General features: G+C 23.2%; 10 protein-coding genes across 10 annotated transcripts; 5 read left to right on the top strand and 5 right to left on the bottom strand.

The window, feature by feature from the left end:
• Positions 1 to 1,092: 1,092 nt before the first annotated feature.
• PCHAS_1327400 (ubiquitin carboxyl-terminal hydrolase isozyme L3, putative) lies at positions 1,093 to 2,621 on the bottom strand (the record flags this gene model as incomplete). The annotated part of the gene is made up of 9 exons (XM_016799228.1): positions 1,093 to 1,188; positions 1,275 to 1,334; positions 1,425 to 1,478; positions 1,573 to 1,653; positions 1,744 to 1,811; positions 1,919 to 1,991; positions 2,107 to 2,175; positions 2,265 to 2,318; positions 2,490 to 2,621. The coding sequence occupies 9 exons, from the start codon at positions 2,619 to 2,621 to the stop codon at positions 1,093 to 1,095; spliced, it is 687 nt and encodes a 228-aa protein (XP_016654547.1).
• Positions 2,622 to 3,452: 831 nt separating this feature from the next.
• Positions 3,453 to 4,155, top strand: PCHAS_1327300 (60S ribosomal protein L29, putative; the record flags this gene model as incomplete). The annotated part of the gene is made up of 3 exons (XM_016799227.1): positions 3,453 to 3,488; positions 3,788 to 3,853; positions 4,042 to 4,155. 3 exons carry the CDS (start codon positions 3,453 to 3,455, stop codon positions 4,153 to 4,155), a joined length of 216 nt encoding a protein of 71 aa, XP_016654546.1.
• A 1,289-nt stretch (positions 4,156 to 5,444) lies between these two features.
• PCHAS_1327200 (conserved protein, unknown function) lies at positions 5,445 to 6,326 on the top strand (the record flags this gene model as incomplete). Its single annotated transcript, XM_731745.2, has 1 exon — positions 5,445 to 6,326. The coding sequence occupies one exon, from the start codon at positions 5,445 to 5,447 to the stop codon at positions 6,324 to 6,326; it is 882 nt and encodes a 293-aa protein (XP_736838.2).
• A 261-nt stretch (positions 6,327 to 6,587) lies between these two features.
• On the bottom strand, positions 6,588 to 8,459 carry PCHAS_1327100 (kelch domain-containing protein, putative; the record flags this gene model as incomplete). The annotated part of the gene is made up of 1 exon (XM_732116.2): positions 6,588 to 8,459. One exon carries the CDS (start codon positions 8,457 to 8,459, stop codon positions 6,588 to 6,590), a length of 1,872 nt encoding a protein of 623 aa, XP_737209.2.
• A 1,085-nt stretch (positions 8,460 to 9,544) lies between these two features.
• On the bottom strand, positions 9,545 to 10,504 carry PCHAS_1327000 (FYVE and coiled-coil domain-containing protein, putative; the record flags this gene model as incomplete). Its single annotated transcript, XM_734100.2, has 1 exon — positions 9,545 to 10,504. One exon carries the CDS (start codon positions 10,502 to 10,504, stop codon positions 9,545 to 9,547), a length of 960 nt encoding a protein of 319 aa, XP_739193.2.
• Positions 10,505 to 11,630: 1,126 nt separating this feature from the next.
• On the bottom strand, positions 11,631 to 12,530 carry PCHAS_1326900 (biotin--protein ligase 2, putative; the record flags this gene model as incomplete). The annotated part of the gene is made up of 1 exon (XM_735692.2): positions 11,631 to 12,530. One exon carries the CDS (start codon positions 12,528 to 12,530, stop codon positions 11,631 to 11,633), a length of 900 nt encoding a protein of 299 aa, XP_740785.2.
• A 1,180-nt stretch (positions 12,531 to 13,710) lies between these two features.
• Positions 13,711 to 14,292, top strand: PCHAS_1326800 (rhoptry protein, putative; the record flags this gene model as incomplete). Its single annotated transcript, XM_727598.2, has 1 exon — positions 13,711 to 14,292. One exon carries the CDS (start codon positions 13,711 to 13,713, stop codon positions 14,290 to 14,292), a length of 582 nt encoding a protein of 193 aa, XP_732691.2.
• Positions 14,293 to 15,522: 1,230 nt separating this feature from the next.
• Positions 15,523 to 16,722, top strand: PCHAS_1326700 (bax inhibitor 1, putative; the record flags this gene model as incomplete). The annotated part of the gene is made up of 4 exons (XM_016799224.1): positions 15,523 to 15,968; positions 16,125 to 16,259; positions 16,388 to 16,451; positions 16,630 to 16,722. The coding sequence occupies 4 exons, from the start codon at positions 15,523 to 15,525 to the stop codon at positions 16,720 to 16,722; spliced, it is 738 nt and encodes a 245-aa protein (XP_016654545.1).
• Positions 16,723 to 17,344: 622 nt separating this feature from the next.
• PCHAS_1326600 (pyridoxal 5'-phosphate synthase, putative) lies at positions 17,345 to 18,770 on the top strand (the record flags this gene model as incomplete). The annotated part of the gene is made up of 8 exons (XM_016799223.1): positions 17,345 to 17,434; positions 17,527 to 17,799; positions 17,897 to 17,957; positions 18,064 to 18,152; positions 18,239 to 18,305; positions 18,392 to 18,509; positions 18,613 to 18,656; positions 18,745 to 18,770. The coding sequence occupies 8 exons, from the start codon at positions 17,345 to 17,347 to the stop codon at positions 18,768 to 18,770; spliced, it is 768 nt and encodes a 255-aa protein (XP_016654544.1).
• A 439-nt stretch (positions 18,771 to 19,209) lies between these two features.
• On the bottom strand, positions 19,210 to 21,693 carry PCHAS_1326500 (conserved Plasmodium protein, unknown function; the record flags this gene model as incomplete). Its single annotated transcript, XM_735936.2, has 1 exon — positions 19,210 to 21,693. The coding sequence occupies one exon, from the start codon at positions 21,691 to 21,693 to the stop codon at positions 19,210 to 19,212; it is 2,484 nt and encodes an 827-aa protein (XP_741029.2).
• Between the last annotated feature and the right edge of the window lie 890 nt (positions 21,694 to 22,583).

The following is a 22,583-nucleotide window of genomic DNA, read 5'->3' as shown; positions in this document are numbered from 1 at the left end:
TTATCACAAAAAAATATATATTGAATTATTCATATGTAAGCATATATGGTTGCTTATATTTATTAGGATACATATATAGACAAATAAGCTATATATCGTTTCCAAAAAAAAAAATAATGTAACAGAGTTATGCAAAAAAATACAATTTTATAAATTTCTATAAATAGGGAATATTGTTATTTTTAGTTTTAGTTTTCATTTTTTTTTCATTTTAATTCCAATATTCCTTTTTTTTAAGTGTAATGCTTTAAGTAGCTAGCGTAAACGGCAAAAAAAAAATAATACACACGTTAAATATTTTTAAAAAAAATTTTATTAAAAATTTAATTATTTATCTCATATGAAATTTTATCAATATATTTTAAAATTTATAAGCATATTTTTTATTAGCAGTGGTTGCAATCGTTCAGGAAGCTACATTAACAAGTTGCACCCAAAATAATAACTGAAATGGTTGCGTATCGTTCTGTAAGGCTAATCTATATACACATTTTGAAATATATATATTACGCTGATATTGCAATAAGTTTATTTAGTGCATGCAATTATATTTAAGAACAATTAAATGATAACATTTTATATTCAATTTTTTTTGTTTCGTTTCCCCATATTCCGTTATTTTTTATATTACAACAAATTAACCATTATGCCTTTATATAAAAAAATAATCTTACCATTATTATTTATATCTATAAAAAATGAGAATAATTAAAACCATTTTCTCTTTTCCTTTTTTTCAAACGTATGATTGCCCTTATTAATATATAGCGATATTTTTTAAATAAAATACAAAACGAAGTGTACATATATTATTCATATAATTAAAATGGAAAATATTAACAAAGTTATTTATTTGTGTGTAAATGTATGAAGCTTATAAGCCTTTAGTTATGTTTTTTGGAATTGTTTAATAAAAAATTATTAAGCTTATCAATAAAAAATGCAACTTTACTTCATGAAGACATGATTATGTACAAACTTTTAGTTGCACATTGAACTAAAAAAAATAATATGGATATGTATATGCGTATATAAATTTGTTTACTATTCTTTTGCCGATACTTATCGCAGTATATACTTAAGATAGTAAATTTACACTACATTAGTTGGTACGACTGCAAGGGCAGAAAAACTGTGGCAATCTTGATACTTGTTTATAAAGTTATCTTGAATTAATTTTCCAGCATCCTAAAATAAGAAATATGAAAATTTGGGAAGCATATAAATAGGTCTATATATTATTGTATTTGCTTATTGCTTGAATAAATTATTACGTATACAAAATTGGCACTTGTGGTTTGGCCATGGATTATAGGGTGATTTTTTCTTCCATCCTATATTCGAAAAAAATACACACATATGTATGAATATGAAAAAATATATGCAAACTATTTAATGTATCACTAAAAAATTCTTTGGCTTACCAATTCGACTAGCATTCCATTTATTTCTAAGAACGCAATAAAATGTGTGTCAACCTAAATGTTGCAAAAATAAATAATACATTATATGTAAATATATAATGAATAAAGTTGTCATTTTTGTGTATATTAAAAAAAATATAAACCTCACATCAATACTTTCTCCTGCATTTAAATCACTTCCCGAAAACTCATGGTGCAATTGTTCAATAATATCGTTATTCTCAAATTCCTTTAAAAAAATTGTTAAGTAAAAAAGGTTTATAAAATTAAATATAGGAAATGTAGGAAATGTAGGAAATATGGAATGAATAAAATAAACCATTGCGCGTCCTTCCGGTTTTAGTTGGTCAACTTTAGTAAAAAATGTGTCCAATACAGAATCTTTATCTTAAAATGGGGAAATAAGATATACACATGTATATTATTATTCTTTATGATAGTATATTTATATAGTTGGCAAAAAGAATAAAACAAGCCGATTAATAAATCTATACCTAATGGAAATGTATTCCTCAAATTTGCAAGCATATGCAAAAGTGCTATAGTACCGCAAGAATTGGGGACGGTCTTAATTTAAGAAGATAAAAAAATGTTTTTATAAATATAGCATATTTATTAATACATGCATGGCCATATACATATATTAAAATTGGAAATTTTTAATTTTATTAATTTTTTTTACTTGTTTTATGAACCAAATGCCGCTATCACCATTTGTTGTATTTATGTGACTTGACCCAATGTTATTATCCTTTTTAAACGAGAAATAATACGAACAAATATAGTATTACAAAAAATGATGAGGTTTATAAAAAAAAAATTAAACCTTTTAATTATTACCATATCATCCTTTATTGGATATAAGAATATTATTGCGTGAACAGGTTTAGGTATCTGTTAATATAAATTAAAAAATATATATAAACCATTTAGTTTAGTTCCATATGTTAAGACAACGCACTTTTTTTATTTTTGTTGTTATTATATATGTATTAGGAAATTGCAACATTTGTATGCATTAATTTTTAATATATTTTTATTTATTTAAAAAAAAACAAGATTAACCATATCTAATAAATCGCTGCTAAAACCATAAATGTCTACAAAACTCAACTTTTGTTGTCCAAGTTTACAAGAGTACAAATACAACGAATCGGGATTCGATTCTATTGGTATCCATATTTTTCTTTTTGTCATTTTCGTATTATATTTTTACATTCAGGAAAATTGTATATGATTATATAAGTATTATTATTCAATTATTTATTATATTTTTTTTTGCGAGCTTTTTATATGTGTGAAATATGTATAGCAGCACGTTGTATATGTTACTAAATTTTACAAAAATATGTTATAAATAAAAATGGAAAAAGTGCAATTTTATATTATTTGCTTAATTATATTAATTTATTTTAATAAGAAAAATGAAACATGTTTTTTAATTTATTTTATTTAAATTTATTTGACTTTATTATATTTATTTTTTTCAATATATGACTCTATATTTTTTTTATTAAAGCTGCGGGGTAAAGGTATATTTTTTTTCCCGTTTTTTTTTTAAAGGGGATTAAAGTGCAAAGAAAAATATGGTATTATTTGTAGGTATACTATGAACGTATATATTAATATTTTACTATGCCAATTATGATAATAAATACGAAAAATATATAAAATATGTATTATATATATAGTCAATAATATATATAAAAAATAATATATAGATCCAAGCAATATATAAAAAAACCATATTATTATGGTAATTTGGTTTATTGAAAAAAATGTATAGCCCTATTATTATATGCGTATAAACACTACTAGTATTTATTATGTAAACTTAAAAAATAATAAAATATTTTTTTAAATTTATTTTGACCAAGTTAATAGTCACAAGTTATATCTTTTTAATACCAGGAAAAAAAATATTTTTTGTTTTTCTCAAGAAATATTAATTTTGTACTTTGAAATACAAAAATCATTTCATTAATTTTTTTACAAAAAAATATAATATTATTTAAAAATAAATTCAAGATGGCCAAGTCAAAAAATCATACCAATCATAATCAGGTAAATAACATAATATATTAAACGAAGTTTTTAGTTTATTTTCCGTTTTTAAATGAAAATAATATATACTTATATATATGCCATATCTCAGTTACCTTTTATTAAACATCCTTGAATTTTTCTATTATATATCAACATTTACTTTATATAGAAAAATTTAAATTGCTTGTTTTATATTCTCAAATAAATGCATACATATACACATGCTAATATTCATGGAATGAAAGTATCATATGCATATGTTTCCCCTATGGTTTTACATTTTTTATCATACTTTTTTATTTTTTTTATAAATATAGAATAGAAAGGCACACAGAAATGGAATTAAGAAGCCCAAGTCTCATAAATTTATGTCACGCAAAGGGGTATGCTCATAAGCAAACAACAATTTATTTACTTATAGCTCTATTTCATTATTATATTAAAAACAATTTTTATAGCATCGTTGTATATGCATATTATGTTGTCGTATATCATTAATGATTTTGCGAATGTGCTTTTTGTATATACATTGTCTGTATTTATAATTTTCCGTTTTTCCTTTCTTTCGTAGTTGGATCCAAAATTCTTTAGAAATCAAAAATACTGTTTAAAAGGAATGATTAAAAAACAAAAAGAATTAAAAGAACAAGGAAAAGGAAAAGAAAAACAAGGAAAGAAAAAGTAAACAATGAAGGGCCTTGATCATTATTATATTAATTTTCCATGATAATTAGTTAAGTTTTTAAATAGTCTAATTTTCCTTATTTTCATGTTTTATAACCCCTTTTTTTTTTAATGCGAATTACTAAAAACATGTTTTTTACGAAGTATAACTTATAACATCATTACCATTAGGGTTTTAAAATTATACTTAGGAATATATAAAAATTATTGTATAATTTATATATTATATTTTGAAATGTTAAATATAATATACCCTTAAATATATTAAGGGGGAAAAATATATCTACAAGCATCTCAACTTTTTTATTCTAATATATTTTAAAATGTTGAGAATAATCTTAAGTATGTACATATGCATGTATACATATCGTTACTGTATAAGGTTAACCACACATTGCTTTCTAAAATATGGTATAATGCTTGATAGAGTTTTTAATACCTGGTTTTACTTATATTGTCATATTGCTGTTGTTTAATATTTTTTATTTTTGCCATAATTATTATAAATAGGATTGTGTGCATATAAGATAAAAGTGATAAAACATACGATTAGTATTGCCTTGTTTTTTTTAAAATATGGTTACCAGTACAATAACCGATACTACATTGTTTTTTTCGTTTATGTTTATTTTTTCCCTTGGATAATAAGCTTGAAAAAAAAAACAAAATATAAAAAAATATAAATTTAAATACTCATTTAATAGCACCATTCGATAAAAAATTGAATATAATAATTAGTTTTGTTGAAAATGAAAAAATAATAAAAACGCAAATTATATGAATAGCATATACAACATACAAAGATATATTTTATAATAGGTAGATTATATAATCATGTATACTTTTAGAAAGGACTACTTAACAATATGGGTGTTTAAAGACCCACAAAAATGAGTAGCTTTATTTTCAATTAGCTATTTCGTATATATATATTTTTTTTTTGCATTTATTTTTGTTTATCAAATTTTTTATTATACTTTTTCTGTGGGTGGGAAACTATATTAAGTGAATATTTTTTACACTGATTATGGCATACTTAATAAAACGCATAAAGTAGCCATCTTATAAAGCCCATAAATAAGTAACCATCATATAAAGCCCATAAATAAGTAACCATCTTATAAAGCCCATAAATAAGTAACCATCTTATAAAGCCCATAAATAAGTAACCATCTTATAAAGCACATAAATAAGTAACCATCTTATAAAACATTGCATATCCATTAAATGGATTGAGCGAAAAATAAAACAAATTAAAAAAAAAACTTTATTCTATAAAAGCTATTTACAATGTCGTCAATTAAAATCAATAAAGATGAAGGGAAAAGAGTTCACATTTGGATAAAAAGTGCTATTGGCACACCAAATAGAAGACAATATAAACATAAAAATATTATGTACCCATATTTTCGAATGTATAAATCACCATATAGAGCTCGAGATTCTAGAACCCGTCAAGCTTTTTGGCCATGTGTTGATAAATATCCTTGGCATACTCATCAAAAAAGATGGGTAAAAAGTGATGACCTAAATGTGAAATTTTTTGCAGAATTTACTAATAAACCTCCAAATAGAAAAAATTTATTTGAAACATGTCACACATTACCATTTAATGGAATCAATTGCCTTTTTTGGAACCCAATATATTTTAATAGTTATAAATTTATTTTAAAAAATTCAAAAAAAGAAGACAAAGAAGATGATAATGAAAACTCGGATGAAGAAAGATCCGAAATAAACAATGATTTACAGGGTGATATGGACAATCCTAATGTAAATATTATTCAAGGGGAATGTAATGAAATACAAAATAAAAAAATATTACGAATAAACAATTATTATTATATTGTAGAAAAAGAAGGGAAAAATAATATGTACTTTCATCTGAAATATATCCACTATAGTATGCGTCCATTTAGAGGGAAAATAATTGGAGATCTATATATAAATGATAAAAAAATTCGGAGTAATATTGCACCAAAGGGTGCAGTAAATGGAGAATGGAAATATGCATATCCACATATTCATATTAATGAAAAAATTGCTAATAATACATTAAATTATACTACTACCGATGCACAAATGACTGAACAAATTATTAAAAATTTGGTTATTGTAGACAAAAATACCTATAGACCCCCTTTACCAAAATGCTTTAACCAGTCTAAATAATTTTTTTTTGTTTTCCACTTTTTTTTAAACCCCATAGAGGACTATGGTACATATGTGTGGATATATACTATTTGGGCATTATCTTATTATTATTAATTATTTGCTATTTTCTCATATTTTTTTACGTCATTTTTTTGTTATTTGCTTGCAAAAACTTGGAAGCACAAAAAGAATTATTATATTAAAATATATTTTACATGATTAAGCATGTTCTTATCATTTTTGTAAATATGGCTAGTAAAAAAAAAAAAATTTGGTTAGCTAGCTAATATCATTATATAGAGATTTTTTATAAAACTCCCCCAATAAATGAGGTTCTAATGTAAGCATATTAATTTTTTCTTTGTCCAATAAATTATTGTGTATAATAAAATCAATGCAGAATTTGCATAATTGTTTTGAATTATTTCTATAACTTATAAATAAAATATTAAAAGCATTATATCGATCTATTTTATTTGTAACAGCTTGCTCGCATAATTGTGCTAATCTAAATAAGTGAAACTTGTTTATAGCTAATATTAAAATTTGTATATACATTTCAAGTGTGCAATCAGTGGGCAAATTGTCTGTATAAAGATAATCAATAATAATTAAAAATTCATCATAATTTATGTCGTTAATTGGTATATAAATCATAGGATCATGAAGATTTGTGTCTACTATTTTGTTTATTCCGTTAATTATTATTTTTTTATTTTTTTCTGAAATATGAATATTAAATAGTGTTTTAAAATAATGGCATCTTGATGATAAAATATTTCTGCACCCATAAATATGTCGATCTTGTAAAATAAAAACAACATCAGAAAATGAAGAATTATTAACCATACTTTTATAATGATCTAATAATCCTGAAGGTTCAACATATATATTTTCTAGCTTTAATGCATATATGTTATTTAAAATATTTTTATCATTAAAATTTCCAATACAATATATAACATTTTTATAAAAATGAACATTCATATTATTTTGTGAGTAATTATTTTCTGTGGTCAATTTTTCCCATGTCCTTTCATGAATATTATATTTATAAAAATCGTATAAATTATCACAAAAATTAGTATTATATCCTCCTAATATATATATACATTTATTATATAAAAAAGACCCCATCAAGCATCTAGGCATTGGTAATTTGTCTTCTTTGTTATTACAATATGTATAACTTTTTGTTTTTTTTTTAATATTTTTAATATCCTCATTCGAGTTTTTATCTGATATTTCTGTATTTATATTATATTTAATTTTTGTCCATATTCCAGATTTTATATGATATTCATAAAAAGAATTTAAGCACCTTTCTCCGTTATATCCTCCAAAAATATAAAAGTATCCATCAAATATATGACCTATTGTATATGCCCTAGGATTAGGAATATCACCAGTTTGTTTTGCTTTAATCCAATTCTTATGATTTAAATTTAAAATATATAATTCATTACTTAATTGTTTTTCGTTGTATCCCCCAAATATGTACACCAAACCAGACACATCGTCAACAGATATTGAAAAGCCAAATAAGGTTGAAGGTGGACAATATGTATTATTTATTTTTTTAGTTTTTTTTATTTTCATAATTCCCCATGTTTCTTTATTAAAATCGAAATAATATAAATCATTTGACCATCTCCTTTTCCCATTATACTCCCATAATATATACATTTTATTTTTATATAAAAAAGCTGAATTATTTTCACTTTTTAATGGACAATTATTATTAATCATCTTAATCCATTTATTTTCAACTATATTATATTTATAAAAATAGTTCAGTCTTTCCTTTGGTATATATCCACCAAATATATATATACAATTTTTATATAATACGGATGCAACTTTGTTTTTTTCGAGATAATACCAACTATCCTTATCAATACTTATGTCTCTATCCTTAGTTATATTGCTACTATTAGAATAGGATATATTACTTTCTGATGCATCCGTTTTTTGTTCATTTTCCAATTCATTCTTTATATCTTTTATTGAAGAACAACTAAGTCTGTGCCATCTTAAAACATTTCCATTTATAATACTATTTCTACTTTTAACACTTTCAGTACTTTCAGAATGCTCACTATTCTGGATAATATATGATGTAGACTTTTTTTTGTCGATACAATTTGCCATATTTTTTTATCTCGTTTTTGTGCTCATTTGAAAAGTATTACAAGCATAATAATTGGAGGTAAACGAGTATGTTTATTTTAAAAAAGCAACAAAATAAGACAGGATAAGCCTAAAAAAAATTAATAAATAAATAAAACAACAACAATATTGTGTGACAATATAATACATACAAAAAAATGTTACACAGTGAAACAATTGAAAAGACAAAAAAACAATTTCCTAATTCTCATGGATAAGAATATTTACTAAATTTTTGCAAAGTATATTTATTTTTTTTAATTAATTATTATGTTTGTTTTTTTTAAAATGAGTTTATAAAAATTTACATAGTATAATAATACACATATATGTGTGTAAAAAAAAGGTATAAATATATACACTATGTAAACTGAATAAATATGCGATACAATATCAGCATTAAAAAATCATATAAATCATTAATTTAAAAATACGGAATTTCGCATATATATATAAATGCATAAACTATATATATATCGCTAGGCATAACGCAATTATGCCTCGACATTATTTATAAAAAAGAACATGAACAAGCATAAAGGGGAATTAATCGGATGTAACAAAGTATTTTGGAAAAAATTGGAAAATAAAATAAAACACATTAGTATAATGAAAAAAGATAAAATAATTATCGTATGTCAAAAATGGATAGAAATACGTGAAGAGTTTATAAAACCATATATTCTGTAATAAACAAATTAGTATATATGAATTATAATTATATATAATAATAAAACAAAAACAATTGCTCAAATACTTAATTCAAGAATTAATATATCTTGCAATAATCAAATTAAAAAAAATAATGAATTTTATGAGGGCTGGGATTAAAAAGGGTATATATGTAGGCATTCTTATGCGTATGTATCTGGGTAAATCTTTTTGAATCATTGAAAGTATACGAAATCGAGAAAGGGGGATAAAAATAATAATCATACTAGAACCCACACCAAATCATAAAAAAATTTATGTGTGTATGTGCACTAATGTGGATATAGTCGGATTGCTTTCGATGCATTTCCCTAGATACACATATAATGCATACATATATTCGGGTTCCTCATTTTTCACATAATAGCACATCCACTTCTTTGGCAATAACTGCAACAATGGTCATCGCCCCGTTCATCTTCTGGACCCTGAGAAACGGTATAGGATATGCTCATTGCATGATCGTGCAAATTATTTGAATTTTGTCGAAAAGACATCGAACTACTATTACTAAAGGAATGATTGGTATTAAATTGTGATTTATTTTTATTTTCAAGTTCCAGTTTATTACATCGAATAATTAATTTTTCAACTTGTTTTTTATATGAATTAATAATACTTTCAGATTCTTCTTTTACCATAGTTAATTCATTTTTTTCTTTTATTAAACTTTTAATATTTAAATTTTTTTGTTGTATTTCATGATTTCTTTGATTTAATATTTTATTTAATTGTGTTTTTTGTTCTTTTTCTTTTTTTAAAGATTCTAATTCTTTTTTTTGATTTTCAATTATATTATCATAAGATTTTATTCGATCGTTTAAATCTTTTAATCCTTGTTCCCCTCTTTGTAATAATGAATGAACATCATTCGTATTATCAGTATTATTTAAAATTTCACTATCAAATTCTATTAAAAAAGTTTTAAATCTTTCGACCATAGCCATTTTTTCACTTAGTGCTTTTTTTAAATCTTGATTAATTTGTTTTCTTGCTCCTAAATCTTCTTGTAATAATAATGTTTGTGTTGAAGATCTTTCAACAAAACATTTATCACAAACTCGAACTTTTTCTGAATAGCCATATTCACTTATTTTTATTTTATTATCTGAACAGTTTGAGCAAAACACATTTCCACAAGCTCGACAGTGATGTTTTCTTACTCTGACATTAAAAACTACATTGCAGCTATAACAATTTGTTACTTCCTCATCAGGTACCCAATGCCCTCTTTTATCTGTTATTATATTTTCAGCTTCCCCAAATTGTGGCGCTGAAATACTCGTGTTAAATCTTTTATCTTGATAGTGCCCCATATATTTTTACTGTTTTTTTCGTAAGTATATTTTGGCTAGTTGTTTTGGAAAGCTTTATTTTTTTTATATTTTCCGCTTTTATTTGATAACGCAACCGCTATTTTTTTTTAGTTATATACTTAATAAAATAAATATAGTGATACAAAAAATGTTCATATAATAGTTTTGCTAATTTAAAAAATAATTATTAAGATATACCTTTAATTCAATATTGCGCAGTTGCTTAATATGGTTAATTAAGCTTTTATTATTTATTTTGTATTTTAATTTTAAAATTTTTTTAAAAAATCTTTTTTATCATTTTTTTTTTTATATTTTTTTTATTTTTTCCGTGAATAAAAATGTAGCTAAAAATATGCTCCATATAATATATAAATTAATTACCTATTCGGAACCAATTATATTAAGAAAGGGTATTTTAATACATTATATATATAGTAAGTACTATTAATTATAGGAAATATACTATTTGCAGTACACATTTAAAATTATATTTTATTATTTGAAAGGAAATAATGTTAAAAAAAAACTATTTATAAAAATTAAGTTAAAATGTTCAAGCCCATGAAAGGCTTAGTAAAATAAATCATAAAAAATTAAATAAAAAATGTTATAAAATTTATATAAGCTTTTTATTTATAAATATTTTTTAACTTTTTCTTATTCTATAAATTTTATTTTTATTAAAACAATTAATTGCTAAAAAATGGATACTCTCAATGTTTTTCCACTTTTGTCAATTGGCCATGTAAAAGCTTAGCAAAATAAAAAGCAAAAATAATGATAAAGAGAAAGATGAATAAAACATAATAAGGGTAAAGGGTAAAGCACACTATTCTCTATGTAATATATTCGAAATAAGCTTAACATATTATAAGTAAAAAAGTTAAAATTTAACATAATCAACCTTAAAACAAAAAAAAAAAAATACGAATGAAATATTCTTCAAATCGATGTTATTTTAGTTGACTACCTTTTACATGTTTTTAAAACAATGTAACTAATGGTAAAAATATAATTCTCGAAAATTGGCTAACATTATTTATATGTGTGAGTATTTTTCAACCTTTTATGTAAAAACAAGAAAAAATATTTTTTAATTACTTTTCTGCTATGGTATATAATTTTATGTCTTCTCTATTTGATCGTAAAGATACATGTGCCCATTATTCACATGAATAATCCTATTATTATCATCCACCAAAATAAGGGTTCCATCATCTTCCATCCCTTTTAAATATCCAATAACTTGATTATTATCCTGATCTATTTTTACTTTTTTTGATTTATATAAAAGCCGTAATGTTATATAATCTAAGAATGATGAAAACCCACCATTTTTAAAATTATTAATTGCATCATAGAAATTTTCAATCAACTTTTCAGTTGTGTCTTCTACACTAGGCACGAATACAATAGTACCTGCCGAGTCGGTATTTATTTCATTTTTAATGGAAGTAAAATTATTATTTAATAAATTATTTTGATCTATTAAGTCTATATTTATTCCTATTCCTGCTATAACATATACATAATCATTTTTTATTGAACAAGAATTGGGGCAACACATTTGTTTTGTTTCATTGTTTAAATAGTATATGTTAATTAGACAACCTGCAATTTTTTTATAATTAATTAGAACATCATTTATCCATTTTATTTGGCACTTTAAATTATAATATTCTAATGTTTTACTAATAGCAACAGTCGAAACTTGAGATAAACATTTGAGAGTTTCAATTTTATTTTTTTCCCATAAGAATGCAAAGGATACAAATAAATTACCTCTCTCAGATACCCATAATCTATTTATATTTTTTTTAGTATTTTTTGTTCCTATTCCATTTGTTTGTAAATTACAACTAACCGCTATCATATTATCAAAATTTTTTTTTTTCATATCTTCTATAAACTTTTTCATATTCCTTTTACAATACAATTGCGTTGAGTCTAACTCATCGAAATGGTACCTGTGGGTATTATGAGCACAATAAACTTTTTCATACATAATTATTTCTTCTTTCATTTTTATTTTTAAAAAAATTAAAACGTATACTAAATAATATGCACAAAAGCAATGTATTAATTTAGTAAATAAAAGAAATGTTCCATACTTGAATATGGTAATGAATAAAAAGAGATATTCTATAGGATATATTCATTTAAATTTTAAAGAAAAAACAAATATATATTTTTCTACCGACCTTATAATATATCTACTGTATTTTTTTAATACCTATATGTGAACATATTTATATTTTCCGTATTATTTGTTCATACATTTATTTATTTTCCAACTCATTTGATCGATTATTTTGTGTGTGTGATAAAAACATGTATACCTCCATATTAATTATTTAAAAGAAATCAAAAAATAAATTAAATTATTTCATTAATACATATACTTGTGTATTATTCTTTATGTTAATTTGTTTCTCGTTGTAGATATAGAGGGTAAAAAAAATTAATGGAACTATACAATAGTATTTTCATAACGCACACATATATCTGTATTTTTTACAGATAAACAATATGTACCTGACTAATTATATAGACATATATATATTTTTCTTTTTATACTAATATAATATGAGATATAAAACTTTTACGAGTTCAAAAATAACATAATACCATGAGAGATGATATGGGAATGTTGCACTTGGAAGCAGATATTTTTTTAAAATCCGATGGATACCATTTTATTAGTTGGTTGAAATATTAGAGGGGAAAAATAAAAAAAATAATATAAAAACAAATGAAAGAAAAATATTCCCCATATTGCAAATTATTATTTAGAATCACCAAAAAATAATGCATATATAATATGTGTAATAACAAAGGTGTAATATATTTTACATCATTTTAGCTATTTTTTTTATCAATAAAAATGTAAATTATTTATATATATAAGTTCAAAAAACGCATAGAATCGTTATATCCATATTTTAATCATCAAAAAGAGAAAGAATCGATTTATAGTTGTAATATCATATGTGCAAATATTTAGATGATAAGTCATATTACATAAAATAGACAGAATAATTTATTTTTCCAAATTATATCGCATTAAAGTGGTGTTGTTTTTTTTGGATATACTACTTACACAATTTGGAAATAAGTAAATAAAAGAAAGTAAAAATAATATATATAGTATGTATATGCACATATCAGCTAACACATGTTAACGTAAAAGAAAAATAAAAAAAATGCTAACGTCAAAGGATATGAGAAGTTGGACGATGAGAAGATTTTTATGCTTCTCTATAGGAACAGCAACAATAATATACGCATTGCTTTTAATAGTATTGTCAATTCTTATGATAACTCATATGTCACATTATAACGAAACATTATTTATAATAATAGCTATTTTTAATTGCATATGCTCAATATTAATATTTATATCAATAACACATAAAAATGCATTTACAGCATATATAGCATATAATATAGTTATAATGAATTATATGATTGAAGCGATAGAATTTTTGATATGTTTTTATCACACAAGTACAAGTCATAGTGTCCAGTGGTATTACGATAATTTTGATTGGCATCGAAAAATATTATATAATTATAATATGTATTATGGTATTTTAGAAATGACAATTCATATTTTTTTATTTTTAATATCCTTTTTTGTTATAAAATTAGTATGGAGCTTTTATAGAATTTTACAAATAGGAGGGAATATTTTTTCTTTTCAAAAAGCAGAAGATATTGAACGAATTATACATGGCACACATTATTATTCTTATGGAACAGTTGCGCATATTCATGATTATTGAGATATTTGTAACTTGATTTTTTCATGCATATTATTAAATTATACTTTTATTTTTTTAGTTATTCATTGTTTAGTTTTTTATTTTTAACGTTTTTTTAATTAAAATAATCGAACTCATAATTAATTGGCTTGCATATTATGACGTCTACTTTTCATTCTCTTTAGTACAAACCCCATAGCATTTTATAAACAAATTAACCATGTGTTTAATTTTAATAATATATATAGAAAAACATTTTAAGGCGGGAGCATTAAAACCAAGTCGAAGTAAAGCTGTGTAAGGTATATAACAGTTTTACAAACAGCATTGTAGGTATGTTTGCAAACATATTGATGAACCCTGCTAAATGGACATGGCATAATAAGGACATCCTTAATAAGAAATAGGACTTGGTATATATTAAAAAGTCATATATATTATGTATATATATTTATTAGAAAATATATCCCAATAAATAATAAATAGCTAAAAATGGACAAGACTATTTAAATCGAATGTGGAAATACACATGGGCAGATGAATAGACCATATATCTTCTCAATTTGTAAATCATATTACATTAAAAAGTTCATAAAATGATATCCATTATTAAGAGCATATCCAAATAATTATTATATATTTTTCAGTATACTCCCCAAGTGTTATTTTTGACTTGCTTATGGGAAAATATACTGAATTTCATATACGTGAAAAAATGTAAATGCATAGTAAGTGACAAAGATATGAAAATGGCAAATTTTATTTTTATAAAATATGGAAATAAAATAAAGTTTATATATTTCATTATGTTTGTATTTAAATACATTATTCATATTGTGAATTGCAACATAAAAAATATAATTTTATTTTCACTTATTTTTTCCTTGCGTGCACGTTTTTTTTTTTCCAAAAAAAATAAATATATTTTGTTTACATATATTTTACTTTAAAAGTAATAATAAAATAAAAAACAAGATTATCTTAAATAAAAAAAATTAAATCTTTATATTTCTTTAATTTTTACTTTATTTTTTTAAACTGTAAATAATATCAACGAGCATATTAAATATGCTTAATAATATATATAAACTACCAATATAACAAATTCGTTTAATAAAATATAGCATTGAAAGTGTTTTTTTTTCGTTAAAAGTAATTATTACGTTAGCAAATAAAGAATTATATTTTTATTTGCATATTTACCTATTTGTTTGTGAATTATTTTTTTTTAATTTTCAATAAGTTTTAAGAATGGATTTTTTGAAGCAAATAAGAAGACGCCAGAGGGAAATCAACTTATCAAATATTTTTAACTTTTCCCCACTAACAAATGATGAGAAAAATCACTTAATAAAAATATATGGCCTGTTGGCATTCGGGACTATGATAACAGCTTTGAGTTGTTATATTGATATAGCTATTTTTAAAATTCCAAGATTTATAGCATCCATAGCTAGCTTATTTTGTTCATTCGCCTTAGCCTCATCATGCACTTATGCACGTTATAACGATACCCAAACATCATCAAAAACTAAATTATTATATTTTTTGGGTATATCATCATCCATTGGAATTTTATTAAGTGATTATATTGCTTATATTAATCGTTTGAACCCATCTATTTTACCGTTGGCCTTTTTCGGAAGTTTATCCATATTCTCATGCTTTTCCCTGTCTGCTATATTTTCAAAAAATAGGTAAAAAACAGAAAGCCAAAACATGTTTCATCCAATCATTTATATTTATAATATTATTCATTTTCACTTTTGGCGATTCACACATGAGATAAAATTTGAAACATGTGCAATATAATACTAGATATAAATGGTAAATTATTTTTTTTTTTTTAACAGAATTTCTTTATTTATTGGAACTGTCTTATGTGCCGTATGCTCCTATGTATCCCTAATTTCTTTTATGAACTTTTTTATAAGATCAAGATTTATCGATACAACCTTATTGTATCTTGGATTCTTTATGTATATGGGGTATCAATTATATAAAATATTTTTAAGCGTCTCAAAACAAGCACTATGTGAATATTATCTATGCACACCCATATATATGTGTTGATACAATTGATGAAAATAAATATACCTTTCTTTTACCTTTTTAGATTTGTATTATTTGACACCCAACTTACTTTGTTTGATTTCCGTAGAGGAAACAAAGATTACATAGTAAGAAATAATTAGCAAAATAATATAAATTTATCATTTTATATATACCTATGAATCTGTTAAAAGGATAATGTATATTAATGCATTGACCTTTTTAAAATGACACACTTGAATTTTATTATGTTGTTTTATCCTCTATACTTTATTCAATTTTTTCGTTGTTATTTTTTAATTTCAGATGCACGCCGTTTGTTTATATCTCGATTTAGTTGGACTCTTTACACATATATTGAGAATATTAGGAAATAAAGAAGAAAAGAAAAAAAAATAATTTATAAAAAAAGTATCCCTGTAAATATTAATTTTATATTCGTATTATCAATCTAAAAAAATTATTTAAGTTTATTCCATGATGGGACACAATATATATGCATGTATAAGCATATATGTATAATTCTACAAAAGCATGTATCATTTTTTTTTTTTCATTTTTCGATGGAGAAAGAAATATTAAAGTGTTTTTTTCTTTATATTTAGCATTATATTTGTTTTATGTTTGGGAATTTATAAATATACATGTAAATATATAGGCTTATTTATTTTTTTGCGTTAAATCCACAATTTATATATATATTTATTTATTCACATTTAAATCAACATACGGAATATAAACTATTTTCCAAAGTTGTCATTTTGATAATAAAAAAAAAAAATAAAACAAACAAATTATTGTTTTGTAATTTTTCAAATACATATACAAAGTCATTCAAACTATAGTATATAAAAAAGTATTATATCTTTATATAATTATTTTAACTTTTGAATAATACACTAGAAATTATATTAGGGTTTGCCGATATAAGGCCTAAGTATATATTGAATACACGTGATAGCATATGCATATAAAAGGAATGCTTGTTAATATAAATTTAGCAAAGTGAAAAAAATAATATATGTGTATGCACAAGTTCAATATTCTTAGGAATGAAAATTTAGAACTGCATAATATACATAACACTGTTACATGCACAATGAAAATAACAGTATGAATAAAAACAGGACAATTTAAAAAAGATATACAAAAAATAAAACGTCTTTTTCGCATATATTTTTCTTTCCTTTTTTATATGCATAGTATTTGTCTCAGGCATTAGCCAAAACCATAGATGATGAATTAATGAGTGATGAGGTTGGATACACAACTAGCCAATTGATGGAGCTAGCTGGCCTTTCTATCTCCCAAATAATTTTCAAAAATTATGATCTTGTAAATTTTAAAAAAATTATAATTTGTTGTGGCCCTGGTAATAATGGAGGTGACGGATTAGTAGCAGCTCGCCATTTGAAAGAATTTGGATATGATGTCACAGTTGTTTACCTTAAGGAAAATAACAAAATCCTATTCAAGGTTTTTTAAAAAAATAGAAATATATATCTATAACCACAAGTGTGCATAATTAATATCCATTATTTTTATGTTTATTTTTCTACATATTTTATTAAAGGGTTTGTTAAAATTACTTGAGCATTATGAAATTCCTGTTTTGAGATCAATAACACTGGATGGTAAAAATATATAGGATGAAAGCATTACACATATATGGGCATTATCCATCTTTTACTTTTGATTAGTACAATATGATTATTATATTTTTATTTTATTTACATATAGAAATGTGCAATTATGATTTAATTGTGGATGCAATATTTGGTTTTAGTTTTTCCGGTGCGCCTCGTAGCCCTTTTGATGCCCTGATTAGTGTAAGCGACTTATATGCATAAATAAAAATATGCTTTACATTTTTTTACAGTCTTACATTTTTAAAATTAATATTTTTTCACTATAGATGATTAATAATTCAAAAAAAGCAGTTGTATCAATCGATGTTCCATCAGGCACAAACATAGACAACGGTAATAAAAAACAGACAAGATGTTATAACATATTATTAAGGGTTTATATATATGCACATTATAATTTATTATTTTGTATAAAATAGGGGCAAACAATGTTGAACTTTGTGTTGAGTCAGAAATGAACATATCGCTCATGCTACCTAAAGAAGGTCTAAGGAATTATACAAAAAAACATTTCTTGGGAGGACGATTTTTACCAGCGTATGTGATTATTTTATTTTGCATTATATTTTTTTTCATATATAATAATATGTAATCATCTATTTTCATTTTATCTTTTTTTTTGTATATTTTCAATTTTCAGCTCTATAATAAAAAAATATAATTTGGATGTACCTCATTTCGAAGGTAGTGTTTTTAAAATTTGTCAATATGTTGCATTGTGCCAAATAAAACAATACCCATACGCATGTTCATTTAATATTTTCCATTTTAGGATACAACTCATACATTCAATTGTAGCAAAAGTAGGGCTTACATTGTGCAAAATTTATAATGAGACTTTTTTTATTTTTTGCATAATATGCTAAGTGGTTGAGTTTTATGTGTTATTAATTAATTTATTATGTTTTATTAAGATTTTATCTTATTTGATATTTTTAGAAACTCTAAAAAAAAATAATGATCATATTTTACATATGGTCTAAAATAAATAAAAAATGTATAAAAAAATAAAAAGTAATAAACTGTATTAAGATACAAAATCAAATTAAAAAATCGTAAAAATAATAAAATTAAAAAGGGCATAATAACAAGGATATGCTACGAATACATTGTTGATACATAAGAATAGATATATGCATGAACCAACATGAATATCTATACATATGGGCGTCCTAAATAAACAAAATAGGTGATTATTTATAAAATTTGGCACTGAATATGATTATGATAATATAAATTATAATTTCATTTTATCTGCCATCAATTCAAATGCGTCAATTTTGACATTCGGCTTTTCATTCGGTTTTTCAGGTTTCTTAGGAGAAATTGTAAATGTGTTAAAAAAATGATTAATTTTATCATCATTTGTATTTATAGAATTATTTAGAAAATCAGAATTATATTTTGTATTATGTACATTTTTTTTATCACTATAAATAGTGTTAACGTTGTTATTTTTTTTAATACCCATATCGGTAAGATTATCATTTATATCTATTAAGCATGCATCATTAGAATTTTTTTCGTTTATATTATTAGAATTGTTTCGATCATAAAATTGAGCATTTTCATTTTCTAATGTTTCAATATTTAGTTTATTTATTTTATTTTTATCATCCATATTATATGATCCTTTTGAAAATTGTATTTTTTCCATATCTTCAAGGTATGTATTTTTTGAAGAATTAATACTGTCTTTATGATTTTTTGTGTTACTAGTAGATCCTAAATTAAAAAAATCATCACCATCATTTAAATTTAATCGTTTATCTTGCGGTTTTATAATATTATCATTTCCAACATTTTTTTGATCATTTTCAGGGTTTAACAAAATCAAATCATTGAGAAAAGCATTATCATTTGCTTTTCCATATGAATTTATTGAATTATTTCGGTCTCTGCATTTTTCATTTGTCATATTAATAGTATTTCCACTAGCACTAGTACCAGCATTATTGTACGAATTGGATGCACATTTAACATTTAAACTATTAAACAATTCTGTGTTTTTAGATAATGACATATTATCTATATTTCTTATGATAGTATCAAAAGATTCATCACTTTTTTTTCTATTATTGTTTTGGTTATTTTTTTGATTATTATTAGAATTGTTTTCAAAATTTATGAGATCAATATCGATGTCTCGAAAATTTTTATTTGCATTAGGGTCTTTAAACATATTTGTAGGAGCATGCCTATTATTTGTAGGTGTAATATTAATAGGATCATCATCAAAATCTAATAAATTTGGAATTTCCGGATTTTGTGTATTACCATTTTGATCATTTCTTTGCACCGTTTTTAATGTGTCTTCATCTGGTTGCTTTTCTTTTAAACCCATCAATACAAATATTTCTATGGCAAGTTTTTTTAATTGTTTAATTTCTTTGCATTTATATAATTCTTCCATGGTTTGTCTTTTTAAATTATGTAATAGAATTTCGAAGGTTTCAATTAGTTGTTCATTGTTTTTTTTATTTTTTCTATGAATTAATAAGTGCTTAATAACATGTAATACTTTGATTTTATATTTCCAATTTGCTTCTTCATCAACAAAATTAGTTTTTAATTTAGATGTAAGGATACCAATAATTACTTTAGTATCTAATGTATCACATTTTTGAACAAATTCATTTACAATGTTTTCACAAGGGACTTTATTAATACCAGTCGTATTTAATACATCATCAATGATTTTATTTTCATACAATCCAGACTCTTGAGATTCTTGTATGGTTCTCATTTTTTCCTTTATCTTATTATTTTTATAATATTTTGTATTATTATAATTATTAAAATTGTTATTATTAGATCCCCATCCTGGATTTCTATTATCATAATATTTTGCATTTCCCTTTTCAAAATTTTTATTAAAAGAATTTCCACCTATTATATTTTGAAAATTTAAAGATCCATTTGAATAATTTTTTGAAATAGTTGTACTAACTTTATTAATTTTGTTTACAAAAGATGATGGTATATATTTATTTGCTACTTCATTTAAATATTTAATAGCAATTTCACTTTTTGTTTTTTGCACAGGGTTTTGATTAAAATATGGGTTTCCAAAGCCAGGCATTTTATTCGCATAATTGTTTGGGCTACTAAAAGTAGTATTGCTTTGATAGCTCATATTTTTTCCATTAACTTGTTGCTTCATATTTTGAAGGTCATAAAAATTATTATTATTATTTCCGCTGATACTATTATTATACATATAGTTTGCATTATTTTCTTTTGGGTAATTACTTAAATCTTTTTGAAACACATTATTACCAAATCCTTCTATTCTATTATTTTTGATTATATTATCTTGATTACTGTTTGGAATTGTTTTAACATTATTTTCCACGGTCTCATATGAATAAATAATTTTTATCAAATCAGTAGCTTCTTTACGAACTAACATAGATGGTGTATCCCCTTTTAATTGATCATGAACAATATTACAATTTTGGCATTCTTTTATAATATCTATTTTTTTTTTTAAAAAGTTTCGAAAATCAGATCGTTTTTTATCACATAAATGTTTTAAGATTTTTAAAGTTTTTAATTTAACATTTAAATCAGTTCTTTGTAATTTTTTTAATAAATATTCCCCAACCATATTTAGAGACTCTTTAGAACAAAATGCCATTTGAGAGATCTCATTGTACAAGTACCCAGGTGTTGGCTCATCATTTGATGAGGTAGCTTTATTTAATATTAACCTATTCATTTTTTAAATATTTTTTTTATATATTTCTTTGACTTACTCCAATTTCAGTTTTTACCTTTGCTATGTGTGTATACAAGGTCCTTGTAATTTTGTTGGTATGATGGAAAAACTGAATGTTGCTATAATTTATTTTTATTTTTTGAATTTTTACATTTTTATATCTTGGACTTTTAGCATACTTTTAAACCTCATCACTAATGTACGTTCTTCCCACTTTCTTACGATAAATACAAGATTGTATACTAAAGTTAAAAGTATAGCTTCCTCCCCCTTTATTTTATGTTCTTCTTATTAATATATATTGCTCTTATTATTTCACATTAAAAAAAAAATTGTAGAAAATTATATACTATATAATTTTCCTTTTACAAATTGTTAAAATAAATTTTCAAAAAACGGGTATTAAATTGTATTAAACTTCTTTATATTCACAAAGAGGGAAATATATATTATACACGCATGTATATAATATACTTATTTATAAATCAATATACGAATTTTTATATGCTTTTTGAATGATCAATTTAAATATGCTTTGCTTCAAGCATTACATAATATATTATCCATATATACTACTTGTGAATAAAATAGCATTTTTTGTTTCTTTTACAAAAAGTGGAAACAAAAGCACGCTTTAATTCATTGATAATTTGATCGTCATTTTATTTATATTTTGCAATTTTTTTTTAATTTATTTCGCAGCATTATTATTATTATCAAATATTTTATAAAATAATTTCAAGTGTGTTATTAAAAAATAAATAGGCTTATCATATCTCCTATATTATAATTTATTGAGGTTTTATTTAAAAAATAAAAATATATAATGGTATAATAAAAATAAAACAAATAATAAATATATAGTTATAAATATTATAAGTACATAAACA

The sequence above is a fragment of the Plasmodium chabaudi genome, assembly GCF_900002335.3.
Source record: "Plasmodium chabaudi chabaudi strain AS genome assembly, chromosome: 13".
In the NCBI taxonomy this organism is placed as follows: domain Eukaryota; phylum Apicomplexa; class Aconoidasida; order Haemosporida; family Plasmodiidae; genus Plasmodium; species Plasmodium chabaudi.
The sequence above is the reverse complement of the archived record's forward strand: the minus strand, read 5'-3'. Positions and strand labels throughout refer to the sequence as shown.